We start from the raw sequence: 17957 nt of genomic DNA, 5'->3' as shown, positions 1-17957 counted from the left end.
TTTACTGTTAAAAAGAAGAAAAACTGATTTGGGTCTTTAAAGTTCTTATTTTCTTTAAACCTGTGAAATACATTCTCACAGTGCAATCGGACTTTTATTTGCAAACTGCTGCACTGAAGGAACAGTGACGTTTATTTATCTTAAAGATCTGTCGTTTCTAACTGACACGGCACAGGGATGCTGGTTCTCTCAGCCTTCTTCTTTCAGCTGTTCCCTTTAGAACCTCTGCAGTCCTCCTTCACCACGTCCATGAATCTCCTCTGAGGCCTTCCTCTTCCTCCTGTAGATCGGCTTCATCTTTAACATCCTTTGTCCAATATGTATGTATTTTTTATTTATTTTTCCCTTTATTTTCAGCCATAGTTTGTAACTATTTGTGTGTATTTGTGTTTTTTGGAATGAAATTCTGGCTGTATGTAACCCTCAGCCTCGCCTCCTGACGGTGAGCTGTCCCTCTGATGTACTGCTCACTCACACCGAGGATCTCAACATCTTTGTGCCACCTGTGGAACTGTATATAGTATTATACTGCTAGCAGGCCTCTGTGCAACTGCAGGAGCAAGTAGTTACAAATAAAAAACAGCATTATAGGAAAGAGTGTAGAAGCAGCATTAGAGTCTGGCTGCAAAGGGCAGCACTAACTGCCACTAACACATCTTGATAAGTATAGATAAAAAAAGCTGAACTAGCTAGAGAGCTTAGCGCATCCAGAGACCCCACATGCAGCCACCCACGTGCATAGAAAATGAGGACATGCAGAGAAGGAGAGATGAACTGATGTGTGAGACCATAAAAGGAAACGATAAGGAGATGTTTTGATAAAAACTGTGTATGAAGGGTACAGGAACACAGAGTACTACATAACAGGAAAAGTAGGCTCTGAACGAGGAACTTTGAAAAAGTATACATGTGACAGATCGAGGGCCTGCCCTTCAGATCTGCGGGAGGCTTCACGCTGTGAACATCTCCTCTTATACATGGGTAAATAAGGAAGTTCTTGAACTGAGACGCCCGTCTCGAGTCGTGTTTCCGCCGGGTCAGAATCCAAGAATCGGGAGCGACGACAGCTGGCGACACAGCGTCTCCAAACCAAACATCACAGCAGGTCTTTAACTTTCACTCTTGCTGCTCTCCTTCTGTCACAAATCCCTCCTGACACTCATCTCCACCCGCTCCACCCCAAGTATTTAAACTCATCCACATTCACTTTCTTGACTCCTTGAATGTTTCCATCTGTCTCCCTCTCTTTCACACACACGTATTCCATTTTGCTTCCCTGATTATATTTGCTTCACCTGAATCATGAAATCGCAGGACCCCAGAAACCTTATGATTTGTATTTATTTGTTGATTGATTTCGTAGCAACAACCATAAATATCAGATCTAGAGGCAGTCGTGTACAGAGGACCCTCCTGTATGAAGTCTTACACACGGCCTGAAAAATCTAAATGTCAAAAATAAAAAGATGAAGAAAAACAAAGCAAACAAAAGCAGACACGTGTGTAGTTGTATCATTTGGTTGTGTAACGAATAAACACCAATATTTGTTTTTACTGTTAAAACAAAAAGGCGACAGGTGTGTGCGGCTCAGCTGTCCGTCAGAGAGGAGAGCTTCAGTTCCTGGCAGAGATCCTCCTGAACATCCTTGTGTGTCTCCTCTCCGCTCCGCATATCCCTGAACACACACACACACACACACGCACGCACGCACGCACGCACGCACGCACGCACGCACACACACACAATAAGTTTGTGTTTTTAAACGTGAATCTTTGGGTGTGTCTTGGAAAATTGGGCTGAGGTGGGTGTGGGTACATGTGCAGCTGCTGCAGGGCGGCTTTAACTTGGCTTCTTATCTCGTTGCAGTGCTGCTGCTGGTCCCGCTCCCGATGTTTTCTCAGTTCGTCCAATTTCATCTTTAACCCCTCCTGCGTCTTCTCCACCTCTGCTATGTCCTGAACACACATTTTTAACAACCATGTTAGTTTGTTTGAACCCTCGCTGCTTCTGTTGTCACCATTCTGACTTCCAGCCACATATTATTGTTGTACTTTACTAGAAGAGCTTTGTGTGACTCACAGTCCAAACAGTCCTTGTTTATCTTGCACAGCTCTTAGTTTATCTGCCTAAAACAAGCTGTTATAGCCTTTATCTTCCGTTAAAGCAGCATGCCGGGTCACATGTTCAGTTTGGCACATTTTTACCCCAGATTCTGGATCCTGTTACATCAATGGACAGTATGTACTTACAAATCTAACTAAAAGAAAACACTGATGTACATCAAATGACTGTTTTAGTCTGAGATGAGACGTTGTCCAGGGTTTTATCAAAGGAAAGAATTCTGGCACCCATCGAGAAGGTTTTACCGTCCACCAAAGGACAAGAACCTGGACGGATTGTAACAAGTTTCTGCAAAGTGTATTTACCCGAATTTACTTATCAAACATCCAAAAATAAAAATGACTTCTATGAAGCCAGACAACAGAACCATCGATCGTGGCTCAAGAGTTGGGAGTTCGCCTTGTAATCAGAAGGTTGCCAGTTTGTTTGGACAGTCTCGGTCGTTGTGTCCTTGGGCAAGACACTTCACCCGTTGCCTACTGGTGGTGGTCAGAGGGCCCGGTGGCGCCAGTGTCCGGCAGCCTCGCCTCTGTCAGTGCGCCCCAGGGTGGCTGTGGCTACAATGTAGCTGCCATCACCAGTGTGTGAATGTGTGTGTGAATGGGTGGATGACTGGATATGTAAAGCGCTTTGGGGTCCTTAGGGACTAGTAAAGCGCTATATAAATACAGGCCATTTACCATTTTACTATACAGGCCCACCTGTGCAGCAAACAAAACTGGTCACCCAGAGTCACTGTGTGAGGCTTCACTGGTACCTTCATGTATTGTTCTTGAATGATTTTAATTTTCTCCTCTGTTTCGATGTCAAAATTTGGATTCAGGCCTTCCTTCTTCACATCTTGGTCTTTGTCGATCTCCTCAGACAGATACTTCTGCAAAATGTTTTTAAGTTCACCATTTTCCTGAAAAAAAGCACAAATAGTCAAAAGGATTGATGCAACAAGAATCATTTAAAAAAAAGAAAATAAACTGCAACAAACACCTGAGATAAAAAAAAATAACAAAGAAGATCAAAACCTATAACAGCAGCAAGAGATTTAGACAATATTACTCCAAATTAAAAGACAGATGTTTAATTCATTTTTTTTAAATGCTGTTTTGATATTAAAGAGGTTCCACAGATAGACAGCGGGCCTCATCCATCATCAAACTCCAGAGCTGAAAAATGAAACCGCCTGAGTATCAAAAGCTGCAGTTCCTCTAATGGCCACTTGAGGCAGACTCAGAAAACAAGTCCGTCCCCAGACTCCACGTTTCTGCCTTTGGTCCTTTTCTCTGGGAGACCATCTCACACTGCTTCAGTAACGATGAGATCCAGGCTCTGGTGAGGCCAGTCCACTACTGATAGTGACCCACTGGGTGATTTCCTCCCCACCTATGTTGTTCCTGCACTGGCCGCGTGTTTGGGTTGATTGCGATGCTAAAAAATAAAACTGTTGCCAATCTATAGCAATATATAGCACTCTTCACAGCATAAAAACCACAAAGTGCTTCACAGAAATACAAAAAAGCCAATGTTAATAAACGAGTCTTAAGCTGCTTTTTAAAAGAATAAATCCAATCAAGGTAATGATGGCGGGAGAGCATTCCACAGCCTGGGGGCCACCGCTCTAAAAGATCTCAAACACCACTGGCAAAGAAGCAGCTCCATGCCATGACAGAGCCTCCACTGTGTTAGGTGGAGGTCTAGATAGGTGGAGACTGTTGTGCTTCTCTCCGGACCTTCTCTGTACTGAATGACAATGAAGAATCTGCTTTCAGCTTCTCCCTTGTTGCAGGGCCACATCTGACCCTGCCATGTGACTCACCACCAGTGTTGGGAAGGCCTATGCTGTTTTATCTTGTGTTCTTTTTTTAATATAGGGCTGTTTTAATTTTTATGTATTATGTGTTTTATTTATTTTTTATTTATTCTATTGTTTTTAACTTATTTTCTGTACTTTGGTCCTGTGCTGCGTATTTTAAAGTGCTTTATAAATAGAATTGGATGGGAAGTTTGTTTTAAAATGTATTCCACTACAGATTACAGAATACATGCCCCAAAATGTATTTTGTAATGTATTGAATGTAGTATTGGTGTGTGATTTATTACTATTACTGAAGGTTACTCCCCAGGCCAACACCAGCTAGATTTTTAAATCCTAATATAAAATGAGTAACAGTAGCGCTGACATTAGGTAAAGCTGCAGTTTCATTTTATTTTGGTGTATTTATCCGCGACACCTTAAAGGCTCCATGAAAATATTGTCTTACATTAAACTGTCCGTGGCACAAAAAAGGTTGAGGACCGCTGTGACAGAGGACGTGCATCTTCTTTTTGTTTTCATATTGTAATTTATATGTTATTGTGTTGTGGTTTGCAGTATTTTGTGTTGTTTCACTTTAAATTTGTTTAAAAGGAAAAACCTGAAAATTTAAATAGTTAAAAGTTTAAATGTGAATAGTTGTTTTTTGCATTATATAGCTTATTTATTACATTTTATGTGGAGTAAATAAATAAAAGTATATTCACGATGGCCCGTACAAACTCCAAAATACGTACAAATTTGAAAACACAACAGCAGTGCTCCAGGACGCTCGGGCGCAGCGTTTAGCTTTTGTTACCTCGTGGCTACACAAGCCAGGAAGTACCAACGACTGGATTTGGTGTGTGGTAGTAACAGGTAAATGAACATTTTTAATCATTTGAATATGTGTGTATAAATACACAAACAATGCATATTGCTTTCAGTTATGTAATTGAATTTGATCTAGGCAGCTCTGTTTTGGAAGTTCAGTTAACGCTGGCAATGTGTTTTGGAGTTTGTCTCTTGGGGCCACTGCATTTATTTATAAACATATATAAATAAAACCACATTTTTTTAAACTTTAGTAATTCCTTTTGTGCATAATTGTATATTGTTGTTGCTAATAAATAAATTAAAGCAGCAAAACAACCTGAAGAGTCGGTTGGGAGCCGAAGGAGCTGGAATTCACATCACTAGTACAGAGATCTGTATATATGTGAACATTTACACATTACACACTGAAGTTCTGAAAGCCAGTCACACAATCTTGTTCAACAGATCATTGTCTATTACACATTAAAAAAAAGTATACCAGGAAGTTCTTAGCCATGAATGTTTATCCAGATTCAAGCCTGAGCACAATCTGGATGTAAACTGATTGTGTTACTTGTACTTAAGAAAAAATCAAACTAACAGATGTGAATCATCTGGAATCTCGAGGGACCTGGTCTTCTTTTAAACAACATTTCTGTGTGTAAATATTTGTAAAAGTCTTTATTTGATATATAATCTACTAAATTTTCAGTGAGTCAAATGTTTAACTTTCTTAAAGTAGTCGAAGATTGTAAAAACAGCTGTTAGATATCCCCTATTGTGAAGGAGGTCGAATGTTGTGTGAAATCCAAATAAAATACAAATGCATTTCACTGGGACATCTTGCTTTGAATTTGATGGCAGCAACACATCTCAAAAATGTGGAAGGGGGGCAACAAAAGTCGGGGAATGTGAGCAGCAGAGAAAGAAACAGCTGGTGTCTCACCTTTTTCTGTTCCCTGCTGTGGACGAGGGCAGCTGCTCGGCTCCACAGCTTCATTTCTTTAGTCTCCTTTTCACGGAGGGTCACAACGTCTCTCATCTGTTCACACATCAATACAGAACATCTTTAACTGAACTTACAGGTACTTTTCCTCATTACCCTGGGAAAACTTTAAGAATGAAGGCGTTGTGGGGACTACTCTTTTAATCCAGGGTGTGGTTACCTCTTTCACCGACCACATAACATGATGAGTCACCTTCTCTTCAACCTCCATCAGTTCCACCAGCATCTTATGCAGGGTTACGGCTGTAAACGGCTTCGCAGATAGATCCACCTTAAGTATCAGTGGAGTGCATGAACCCAGAGGCAGATTAGAAGCTTTTAGACTGAAAAAATGTAACTGTGATATCTGCTGTATGTATTGTCATGCATTTGCGACGTGTACCTGGAAGGTGGAGATCATGTCAAGAGAGATTTCCTGTGCGTTCCTTTTTTCTGAGCCCAGTGGCTTGATGAAGCTGATCTTTGAAGGGATCAATCGGTCCTCCGTTAAGTGGTAGTTCAACTCAATCAGTTTCTCTGGTATCAGGAACACTCGCTCAGCCACGTCTTCATTGGCTGGTTTGGAGCCGTTTCTATGGAAACGCTCTACCACTTTCTGGATGAGCAATAAACAAAACAAACCAAACACATCCACATAAGCATCCTGTGGCTTTTAAAAACAAAGCAATCTTTACGAAGATTTACGAAGTGATCTGTGTGTTTGTTTCCTGTCATTTACCAGTATGGGCACTTCCTCCATGTGTGAGTTCTCGCTGAGCAGCTGGATATGTTTTTTGAAGTAGACGTGCCGGTAATGGAGGAAGTCGCTCCGGCCTTCGAAGAGCTCGATTAATTCTTTCGGCGACAGCACCCTCCGCACCAGGTCGTCAACGCGAGCACCGCTGAAGTGCATTTCAACCTCAGTGCCCACAGTAAGTGATTTGACCCTCAAAACTGAACGAAAAAGAAACACACCTACTCTCAGCTCACTCGTTCATCACTTCTCTGACATTATCATTTAGAATGAGTCACTATTTTCCTGCTCACTCCAAAGCTGCTGAAGGCTCACACATGGAGCAAGTGACAACGTTCAGTTGCATGTCTGAGCTGCTCGGGAGCTTGCAGCTGACGCCAAAACTCAGTCATAGACTGTGTAAAAGACAGACATCGCCATCATAACATTGCCCACTGGACTACGAAGTCCCGTTCTGAGAGCTCGTGATGAACACTGCTGTTTCTGTTTTGGGGGAGGGTATGACCATCAAACTGCATGCTCATTGGCTAACGACAAGTCATTCTGGAATGAGTAATACCCCCGACTTAGACTGATGGTATAACACATGAAGTCTCTCTTTGTCTGTTTGTCTGCAAACTCCACAATCAGACGCTGAGCAGCTAAAAAGGGCCCATCGGCTCTTATCTATATCACAGATTATGACGCGATCGTGTTACCTAGGATGTTCAGCCTGAGCCGAGCTGTAATGTTAGCTGAGTCAAACTTTCTTAAACTGATGATTTCTAGAATAAAACAGCTGCTGGTGTTTGTCAGATGTATTTTAGGTGCCTTCGGCTGCACTGTATTAAGATCTAACATGAAAAATGTTACTACACAGCGCCTCTGAGGACGGCTGCAGAAAGCCAGCTTACACAGCAGGTGACGTTTTCTTCCATGTCTGAAGCGCTCTGTGGTGATCTTATTGATATTGTCCACCTCCTTCTCCTCCAGGAAGTCGCTCCTGCCTTGATACCACTCCTTCACCGTGGCGACCTCAGTGCCTTCAACGCACACTCACAGGTTACTCATTACAAACAACACAACCATAAATCATCTCACTAACGAACTAAAAATATAAAAGAAGTTGTCTAATTTATTAAAAATATCAAAAACTACATATTTTACAAACCAACTTTAAAAAGATTAGTACACTGAGAAAATCTCAGGAATCTGAGAACGTCTGAGGAGTGCATGAGGAGCGCTGCTGGGAGACGTTCCTGCTGGAGAACTGCACCAAATCAATTGAGAAAGATTTTCCAGAAACTCATGAATTCCCCTTTTTTCCTTGTAAAGAAAAGCACATTCACGTCTACATGAAGACAGAAAAGCGTGTTTCTCTGGCACTCACAGCCTCGGTCTTTGTATTTGATCAGTCGTGTGACAACGCCGTATAACCTTTTGGACGTGGCAAACCTCTCCAGCTGGGCTTGTTTGTAGCGGATCACCTTCTTTCCTCCTGGCCAGCGGTTCTTCAGGGCTGAATAATAAAGAAGAGGCAGTATTTGTGCAGGTTTGACAGCATCAGGTGACGTCTGTTTGGGTTCTAGAGGTTAAATCTTGAACTCCTAAAGCTGAAGTAAAACTGGTGAACAATGTACAAGGTAATGTTCGTACAAACAGAGCCTACCTTCTGTTGAGATGGCAATGTAGCTGACCCAGGATCTCGGCATCTCCAAAATGTTGGGCCCGCCCTCCTTCGAGACAAAGAAAGTTCAATTGACATTTATTGTATTCACAGTAAAATCGTGTTTCATTTGCTGGAGCTGGAATTTAAATTTAAATTCACAAAATGACCTGAATCAGTTCGTCTCAGGAAATTAATAGAAATGTACTAAAAAATAAATGAAAAGAAGTGAAATGACAACACAGAGCTGAAAATATCAGCATAACTTTTGCAGCACAGGACGCCAGCGTTTCACTCTGAGAGTCTCGTTTGAGTGTTTAAATTACTAATGTTGAAAGAAGAACTGTTGTTAACAGAGTTGTTGATAGCAGGAAGTAAGTGTGTACTAACTGTTTAAGAGCCTCATCCTTTCATTTGTCATTCAGACAGAGAGGTCAAATATTTCCTTTAAATTTCCTTTAATGAAGTAAAAATGTACGACTGTCTCGGTCGTACATTGTTGTATTTATTGTTAAATCCCAAATGAGGCATTAGGCTCCACCTCCTCTGTCCTGATTGGGTGATCAGTCATCAGAGCGCTCTGTGGAGCGATTCTGACTGCGTGCCGACTCACTGGGTTCTGCAGGCTCACGCTGCTGTGATTGTCTCTGTGGGCTCCTTTTGTTTTGTGATCCTCGTTTTCTCACGTTTATGTGCTCGTTAGGTAGATTATCTTTGTAGATTTGATTTTCTTTGGAGTTAGGTAAGTTCCTTTTTTTTCTATTAGGGATTTAGAAAATAAAAGTTTGTTATATTATAAATGTCAGTCTGAACCAGAGCTTTAAATTAGGAGGGACTTTATGTGAGTCCCTCTTAGCCCGTAGGCTAGCCAGGAGACGTAACATCATGAATCTATTTACAGCTTCTACAGCAGTATTTTGACTTCTTCTGGGGTTGGTATATGTGGTATTTTTTGATGATATTAACTGTGGATCAGATATACTGAAATACAGGTGACCCCTGCTCCATGCTTGTTGCTGCCATTTGTGTATCACAGCCTGGAAGCACATTTTAATGCACCTTGTCCCCAAAGAGCCAGAGATTTTCTTGATTTCTGATTTTCCTTTCAGGACATTAGGGCTTATATGTATGAAAGCTAGAAGAGCTCCAGGCCTGCTGAGGAGAACATACAAATTTCAATCAGCTAAGGTTTTTGCTTTCTGACACCCAGAGAAACACACATGCATTCGGTACCTGCACCAGGTTCCCTTTGCCCATCATTTTAGCCTCTTTTCTCTTCAGGACTTCTTGAATCAGTTGCTTTTTGCTTGATGCTCCAAACAAGACTGGCTCCCACGTTTTCAAATCATCCAGGTCAAACATCATGTCCTACACACGCAGAATATTTCATCAAACCTGCTCCGTTCTGCCTCTGCTATTTTGACTCTAACCGTGCACATGGACTCACAGCACAGCCGTTACTGCAGTCCTGCATGTTCACAAAGTAGTTGAGGTTGTTCCACACACTCTCGATGCCCAGGAAGTTGTCACTGTTGGTGGGGTAGCTGATCCCAGTCAGAGGGTCGACGAAGACGTTCTCCTGGACGTCCCGACAGCCCGACAGCACGAGCACCCAGCAGTGCACCCGCAGGCCTCGCAGCGGGTCGGCCAGCTGCCGATCTTTCTCCTGCTCGCACAGAGAATTCATAGTGATGACACAACATACACCATCATTACTGATCTTCAGTCAGAATATTCAGTGAATTTGTATAACACTTCAAACCAGTCTCACAAAAATCCAACAGAAAACACATGAGATACATCGATGAACATGAAAAACGCAAAGGAGGAAAAATAGCTACAGTTTAAAAGTCAAATTAAATTATGTAAATGCTTTTATATGATCTTACACTTAATTTTAATTAACAGAAAGTAAAAGACAGACAAGCTTATGTTAAAGGCACCCAGGATGAGCTGCTGTTGCAGGGTAAACACCACCTCGTCTTGTAAACAGACGTTCTTACATAGATCCTGTGCATGTGACTCTTAGCCTATAAATGTCATATCTCATGAGAGCCTTTATTGCAGCATAGATGCAGTCGCTCTTGTAGAGAAAAGATCACTTTACCTCTTGTTGTTTTTGTTTTACAAGCAGCGCAGCTTCAGCCTCCTGCTTCTTCTTCTCTTGCTCGGCCAGAAAACGACTCTTGAGCTGCAGCTGCAGCTTCACTGAGTATTTATCATCCTGGTCCTTCTGTTCTGGGGTCACATCCTGCACAGCCTGCACGCAAACACACAACCAAGAAGTCACTTTCACATCTGGCAGTCAACAATCTGATTGTCGACCACATGTGCACGCTGCACGCACTTACCTTGACCTCGGGGTCCAGCAGGGGGCACTGCTGCATGCTCTGATCGAGCAGACACATCTCTTTGACGGCGTAGCCGCTGACGCAGTAGGCATCGTAGTCTTCGCCGAGCAGCAGGCTGCACAGCAGAGTGGCATACTCAAAACACGTGGCTCTCTGACTCTGCAGCACCGAGGTGGGAGAGGAAAGGACCTTCGGCTGCAATGGGAGACACGCACAATCAGACACACACTGAGAGAAGGTGCACGCATGTGTGCATTTATTGATGTGAATATGATTATGTTCTGCAGCCTTGTTTCTTTTGTCATCCACCATCTTGAAAAGCTGAAACATGTTCAGAACAATGACTGTATATAAAAGAAAGAAGAGCGTCTGACAAGTGAAGCTGTGGAAAACATCCTGATTCTCTAAAATCTGCACTTGAGTCTCTCAGAGGCATGACAGTCAGGTGAAGATGTCCAGATGCTGCACAGCAGCAGTGGCTGTTAGCACAGGCTGGGTCACTGTACTCCAAATCTGAGTTGCTGTTTCTTTTCTATCAGCTTAAAGCAGTCTGAACTTTCTCCTCTGGTCTCATCTACAAGGACCGAGGAAGTCTTGACCATGTGTTTGTCTGACATGGAGCTGAGCAGGTGAGAGGCTGCTGGGTGCAGATGAACTTTCTTTGCCTTCGGGCTGAACTCTCCCTTCACCTAAACACTCCTCATCCCTGCAGATGCTGCACCGATCTGTCTGCTAAATGATCTCTGTTAGAGTACAAACAGAACCAAGTCCAGCTCCAGTTTCAGCTTCTCAGAAACACGTTTCTCTGAGTGTGACATCATCAGTTGCTGGTCATGTGAGGTGTCTGCATACAGACATGACAGGATGACGCGCAGTTAATGTGCAGCTAAACACAAGCAGCCTGTCATATTAGAATTACATTATATGCAATAATTATCTGAATGATGAAAATTACGGTTTCACAAATCAGAAACAGCAGAATAAAAGACGTCCTCTCTAACATGTGCTTTAACTCTCAACCACAGAATACAAAAAATATTTGGTTTGCTCCTAAAACTCAAACATTTCTCTGACCGGCTCCACGGGCGGATCCAGAGGGACCAACGACAGGAAGTCGGCCACAAAAGAGGCACAGCCCTGCCAGTCGAACAGTTCACAGTGGATGGTCGGCGTTGGACGAAGAGACGTCGACACAAACTTCTGAATATGAGAAGAGACAGACGGCGATGCAGAAAGTATTTAGGGTGTTTGCAGATGTGAAGGTCCGATGGGATCTGTTCTTCAGAGACAAAAAGGTTGAGTGAGATAAACCTACCTTTACTCCACATTCGTTTACAGGACAGAGCAGCAGCTGTTTGCGGTCAGGACACAAGTGCGAGTACTGACGCTGGAAGTTTTCTGCGATGGCTAACAGTCGAATCTCTTCTGGAGAGTTGCTCCTGTAGGACTTGGGCCTGAAGAAGGAGAACAGGTGAAGACGACCTCAAAGCCACCAGCTTTACCCTACAGTGCTTTACATTGTAGGGTAAAGAGCCTACATTAACCCCTGAACATCTAATGTTTCGTATTTGAGCTTTTGAGACTTCTACATCATTGGTGGGAATTTTTCTCTCAGAAAAATCTTAATAAATTGCAGAATAGATTTCAAACAAAACTAAACCTCTATTTTAAATAAATTAGATTTTTCTGTCAGTTATTTCATGGTTCAGACTTTAAAGGGGTAATCAAGAGAAAAAGAGAAAAGCTAACAATCAGACGACCCTCTGTGAGCAAAGGCTTTGGCGAGAGTGGGAAGGAAAAACTCCCTTTTAACAGGAAGAAACCTCCAGAACTCCCTGACAGTCTTGTCTAGACAACTAGCTCTTTGCTTGTCTTGTATTTTCTTCAGCTGTGTGTGTAGTTTTTGAATGAGTGTAAAGAACTTACAGAAGCTTCTCGGAAGCAGCAACTTGTTGCTCCATCAGGGCTGTGCTCCTCCTGGATTAAGGTTAATTATGTTTATGTGCGCCTGAAGTTTGCACATAAACACACACATGAAAAAAAACATGAGAAAAGCACACCAGCTCCAATGCTGTGGAAGAGTTTACCTCCCCCACTACGCAGCTTAAAACACATCTGCTTAGACAGGCATCTGGGTAACGTTCATGTGTAATATGTTTTATTTGATTTTATACCTTCTTTATATTGTTATACTGCCTGTTTGATATGATTTTACATTCTCACGTGAAGCACTTGTAATAGCATCTTGTCTACTTTTTTTTTTAAAACAATTTTGCCAATTAAAATAATTCAATCAAATTCGATCTTGTTGTCAGTATTTTCTTATTGTTTAAAAAAAGAGGCTAAAAAATCTTCTGTAAAAACAAACTTAAACACAACTTTAAAATGCCAGAGTTCTGCTCTGGAAATGAGTAGTGCGTATTGAGCTGGACAACACCTCATTTACTTTTAAAATGTAAGGAAACTTTGAATACAATAAATAGTTTAGTTTCATGGCGGTGTCCCTGCTGTCTCTGGGCATGTTATCATCACGTGGGTAGAAGCATCTGTTTGTGTGGGACCTTCTGGCCACGCTCTGCAGCTTCGGTGCGATTATATAAAATGTTTTCAATTATTTTTAAGAATAAATGGAAGCCAACAGTTCTTGTAGTCCCCCGTTATTCATTAATTCCACTTTTCTTTATTTAAAATGTCGTTTTGAGTTTTTATCAGCTCTATATTTTTATTTTTCTGTGTGTTTTTCAAAGATTCAAGATTTAAGTTATTTTTTCTTTGAAATAAAATTCACATCTATTTCCGTTTCAGTTCAGTTTTAGTTCCCTGTGGTAACCATGTCTGCAGTCCCACATACAGAAGTAACCTCGTTTAAAACGTGCTTTTTAATTTCCGGTAACTATCAAACTAAAGTGAGAAACAAACAAACTTTTTGAAAATTGGATAAACTTTTTCTCACCCGGGCTCCGCTAACTGTTTTTAGCTACTTCACATCCGTGACACTCACTCCTCACTCGTTGTCGTTGCCTCGTGTCCATGGTAACAGCCACACGTCACGACGTGAAGGTAAGCTGCATTCAATTACCCTCGGAGTTAATAGGCTTAGAACAGAACAAAACTTCAGAAGATTTGAAACAGAGATGCCAAATTTATTCTGTTTCCTGGGCCAGTTTGATCTGAACTCAGTATGATAGTCAAGCCACTCCAAAATCCTCCCTTTAATTATATAAAAGTACACTTCGAAGATGAACATGTGTGCCTACAGATGGGGTGCTTGGCCTGGAAAGTGAAGCTATTGCCCTTTGAACCTGCATTGAAAATGTCAAGAAGACCGAGATCCCTCGTCTCAGCTCCAACCAGAGGTGAAGTAAAAGGCCTAAAACTCAGCTTTTGTGGGTGTAATGTACCACAAAGTGACAGAGTTTAATCTATGTGCTTTGGATGATAGATATTCTTGCTATAATTTAATTTATTATCAAATCTTAAATCTAATCAGAACTAACAAAGGGCCTGTGTATGAGGTAAGTGGAGCAGCCAAAAAGACAGAGAAACAGAAACCTTTTGGATTTTATTATGCTGAAAAACCCCAGAATAAGTCATTTTTGAGAAACCAACTTTTGAACTGTGATTGATAAATACTGAAGTTTACATACTGAGTGAAAAGAGACAACAAGAGAAAGCACATTCTTAGAGAAAGTAATCAGAAATGAAAAGTATATGGAAGGATCAAACGGTGCCTGGTTGGGTGTGAGACCAGTTCCACGTCCTCGTCCCCTGGGGTGGAGTTTTGTCAGCACATCACCTGTTCCTAATTTCCGGGCCATTATCTGGAGGGTTCTTAAACCAGCGCTGCCTGCCACCCTCTACCATCCTGCTACCGTTGGTGGTAACTCGGACTTCCTTGTGTTCGTTATTCATGCTCCCCTGTTTTTGGATTAACGTTTTTTCCATCTCCAGTTGTCTCCAGAGCGATCTCCTGTCGCGCTTATCGGTCTACCTGCAGACAAACGATTTCACACTCACCTGCTGCTCAGCCTGCTCTCCTGACCGTCGTGTCAACTGTGGATATATCTCCCCTCTGGACCCCTTGGAACCTGGATCCATCTCACCTGCATACTCCTCCCCTGGACACTCTCACAGCTACCCCTCCTATGCCAGTCGGCCTGCATCTACAGGTAAGGACATACCATCCACAAGTACTACTGAACTCAACCCACTCACTTGTTTCCCAGTCCAGTGATACTTCTCTTCTCTGTTGCAGAAGTTCCTGCCTGTGCTCTCCTTGTGTTTCACGTGCCCGAACCTTTCTCCATCCTAAACCTACACATACAGTATTTAAGGTTTGACTCTTAGTAGAAAGACTTTGCTTGCAAAATTTTGAACATAGTAATAAATCTGGTCGATTTCTGGCTAACTAGTTAAAAGGAAAAAACAACAGTATGTGCTGTTAAAGACGTGTCTGGGAACACAATATATGACCATGAAACACTAAACAACACTTTTAAGGGCAAGGATAGCTCAGTAGGTAAAGTGGTCGCCCCATGATCGGAAGGTCGGCGGTTCGAATCCACTTAACGGCTACCCTGAGGTACCCCTGAGCAAGGTACCGTCCCTACACACTGCTCCCCAGGCGCCTGCTTAGTGGGCTGCCCACTGCTTCACAGAGTGAATGGGTCAAATGCAGAGAAAAACAAGTAATTTCCCCATGGGGATCAATAAAGTATCCATTATTATTATTATTATTAAGGGATTTTTTAAAATATAAAACTTTATATTCACCACAGATAAATCTAAAAACAAAACTGGCAAGCTTCATGACATAATTCTTCCGAAATTACCCCCCCCCCCCCCCCAAAAAAAAAAAAAAGACCTTACATCACCTACCACTGCAGCCCTCCAACCTCATTTTAAAAACGTATAGAGGTGAACCAATGGTCAGTTTTGGAACTGCCATTATACGTGGTGTTCTCTGGTTGGTCAGTTGTGAATGGAAAAAATAAAACTTGATTGGGCTGCAGTCCGAAGGCTGCACAGTGAAGATGTAAGCCTGACAGTCGTTTACCTGAAAGTAAAAGCAAGATCTGCTCCTTATGCTATTAAGCCAAAGGTCGACAATGAATTACAGACTTTGTTGAGGGTGGTGTACTGGAATGAGTCAGCCAGAGTGAGTGGGCCACTTCTATAGTACCTGTAATGAAACAAGATGATGCAGTGACAGTCTACGGGGATTTCAAAGTCAATGTACACCCAGTGTTGGAGTTAGAACAATACCCAGTACCGCACATCGATGATTTGTTTGCAAGTTTGGCTGGAGAGAAAGAAATTCATCAAAACTGATCCCAGTCAGGCATACCTGCAAATGTGTGTTGATGAGAACACGAGAACTATTGACACCAGTGACTCACAGGAGCCTCCACAGACACTGTAGACTAGCCCCAGCTATTCTTTTCTGCACCATCAAAAGTCAAAGCAGTGATGGACTCGCCTGCTCCACAAAATGTGAGTCAACTGTGCAAATATCTGGGACTTCTCAAGTATTATGGAAGGTTTATTCAATATCCTCTTCATCAACGTGAGGACAATGACAAGACATGGGAATGGACAGAGCAGTGTTTAAGCATTGAAAGAGACAAAGACTGCATGGTTAGGGACTGATGCTTTAATGCATTTCGATCCTATGCAACTAGCTTGTGATGCGTCGCCATACAGTGCAGGCGTAGTCATATCTCACATTAGGGCATTTCACAATAAAGCTCAAGATCCTGTTGAGATGTTTCAAAATAAACTGAAATGATGATGTTATACATTATTCTCAAACATCAAATTTCAGAATATGCATCAAACAAATTACCTCAAATAAAAGTTACTATAAATGGTGCTTACAGTCACCACGTGGATGAAGGCACAGAGAATACCAGCATGGCCAGTGAAGATGAGCCAGAACCAGCTAGCTCCATCAGAAGGACCAGTCAAAACAAATCGAGGACCTTCATACTAAACGAGGGGCTCCCTCTGTAGCACGGACGTGGTTTGGTTATGAAAAGTCTGACACTGACCATAAAGCTGTACTATGCAAATTATCCCGCAAACTCATCCCCACCACAGACTCAGACAAACCTCTTCAACCACCTATGCAGGAATCAGGTGAAAGAGTATGGAGAGAGTTTACGGGTGAGAAGCAAAAAAGAGCCGTCAGGTGCTAAAAATAAAGACTCAAACGTTAGAACAGGCCATGTGATGCTCACAAAGAAAACGGCGGCTGTTACAACTTATGTCTAAAAATGTATCATTTCATGCATTGGTCAAAAACTCGAATCCAGGTACACGACGCCCAGCTGATTCACACAAGACTAGTTGCCCGAGATTCACAGGATTGACACAAATGCACTATTTTGTGATACATATCGTTATCAGGGCGAGAAATGTCTCATATCGGGATATGAGATTTTGGTCATATCGCACAGCCCTGTCTCACACCACGCTAAATGGGGAAGGACCGTGCCATGAATTATTACTGTATATAGAATACACAGACTTGCTTCTCAGGCAGAATGTGGAAGAACAGAATCAGCCCTCCATTCCTCCTACTTTATATAATTTATAAATATATTATTAAAAAAGAAGTTTCTCGGATGAGAGGTGAAACGTCTTCAAGCAACTTAAACAAGTCCAGACGCTTTTCTTTGCAAGCTCCTTTGACTACGATGACCTGGATGACTGAGAACCTTCACAGACATTATTAAAAAATATAGATTTATAATAGAAACCCAAACATTTCACACATAGGTGCATTTATAGACTGTCAGACAGCTGTGAAAGAGTGAGGGATGTGCTGTTCTCCCAGAGTGAATGGAAACGTGAAGGAGAGGAAGGACCACCTGCTTCAGGTCAGTACATTCAAGGCCATTATTAGCAGTTATCACTCCCACGAGTAAAAGGCCTAAAATCCCACCCTTATGGGTGCAATGTAGGGTGACAGTTTAATATGTGCTTTTGCTGATAGTTGTTCCTGCTGTAATTGAATTGATCAAATATGAAATCTAATCAGAGCTAACAAAGTGCCTGTGTGACAAAAGTGGAGCAGACAAAAAGACAGAAACAAACGTTTTAAATTTTATTATATTTTATTATACATGAACAACCAAAATAAGTCATTTTTGAGTAACTAATTTGAAAATGAAAATGTTGAAATTATGCAAACTGAAGTGAAATATGTTCAATAAATATGATTATGTGATAAAGTAGCTTTTGCTCCAGAGAAAAGGAGAGGGCGGTTAGTTATAGTGAAGTTATAGCTCGAATCAGGTGACTGCACAGCACAGTGGGTGATTGTTAAAAGTGTGTGAAGTCTTCTTTCTCCAACCTGCTGTGGATTACAAATTGAGTTTACTATCTTTGAGGCAATCAGTAGTGTTTTACATTTTTCCAATTTTTGGAAGAGCACAGAGGAGCAGCGGTTTAAGTTCCCTGATGTTGTTGTCTTCAACTTTCATTAACCAGATAT

The 17957-nt window shown here is 41.9% G+C and overlaps 1 protein-coding gene and 1 long non-coding RNA gene across 4 annotated transcripts; one reads left to right on the top strand and one right to left on the bottom strand.

The window, feature by feature from the left end:
* Window positions 1-1323: 1323 nt before the first annotated feature.
* Window positions 1324-13502, bottom strand: drc7 (dynein regulatory complex subunit 7). Of its 3 annotated transcripts, none has more exons than XM_085443881.1 (18): window positions 13413-13502; window positions 12386-12467; window positions 11775-11913; window positions 11534-11659; window positions 10460-10654; window positions 10216-10368; window positions 9556-9774; window positions 9342-9476; window positions 8112-8178; window positions 7833-7961; window positions 7357-7485; window positions 6449-6663; window positions 6113-6325; window positions 5891-6001; window positions 5671-5766; window positions 2880-3026; window positions 1817-1956; window positions 1324-1676 (listed from the first exon to the last, which is right to left on the bottom strand). In XM_085443881.1, the coding sequence occupies exons 2-18, from the start codon at window positions 12418-12420 to the stop codon at window positions 1589-1591; spliced, it is 2337 nt and encodes a 778-aa protein (XP_085300007.1). In that variant the 5' UTR covers window positions 12421-12467; window positions 13413-13502; the 3' UTR covers window positions 1324-1588. The 3 variants fall into 3 exon arrangements, with proteins under 3 accessions (XP_085300007.1, XP_085300009.1, XP_085300008.1); XM_085443883.1 differs by having other exon boundaries at window positions 12386-12436; XM_085443882.1 differs by having other exon boundaries at window positions 13461-13480.
* A 51-nt stretch (window positions 13503-13553) lies between these two features.
* Window positions 13554-14912, top strand: LOC146685231 (uncharacterized). Its single transcript, XR_014917165.1, has 3 exons — window positions 13554-13815; window positions 14411-14628; window positions 14715-14912. It is a non-coding gene; the product is annotated as an uncharacterized LOC146685231 (long non-coding RNA).
* The last annotated feature ends 3045 nt before the right edge of the window (window positions 14913-17957 follow it).

This window comes from Copadichromis virginalis, linkage group LG20, assembly GCF_057382275.1.
Source record: "Copadichromis virginalis isolate Kocher_CV1m ecotype Utaka linkage group LG20, C_Virginalis_male_GT1.1, whole genome shotgun sequence".
NCBI classification, from domain to species: Eukaryota; Metazoa; Chordata; class Actinopteri; order Cichliformes; family Cichlidae; genus Copadichromis; species Copadichromis virginalis.
The sequence above is the reverse complement of the archived record's forward strand: the minus strand, read 5'-3'. Positions and strand labels throughout refer to the sequence as shown.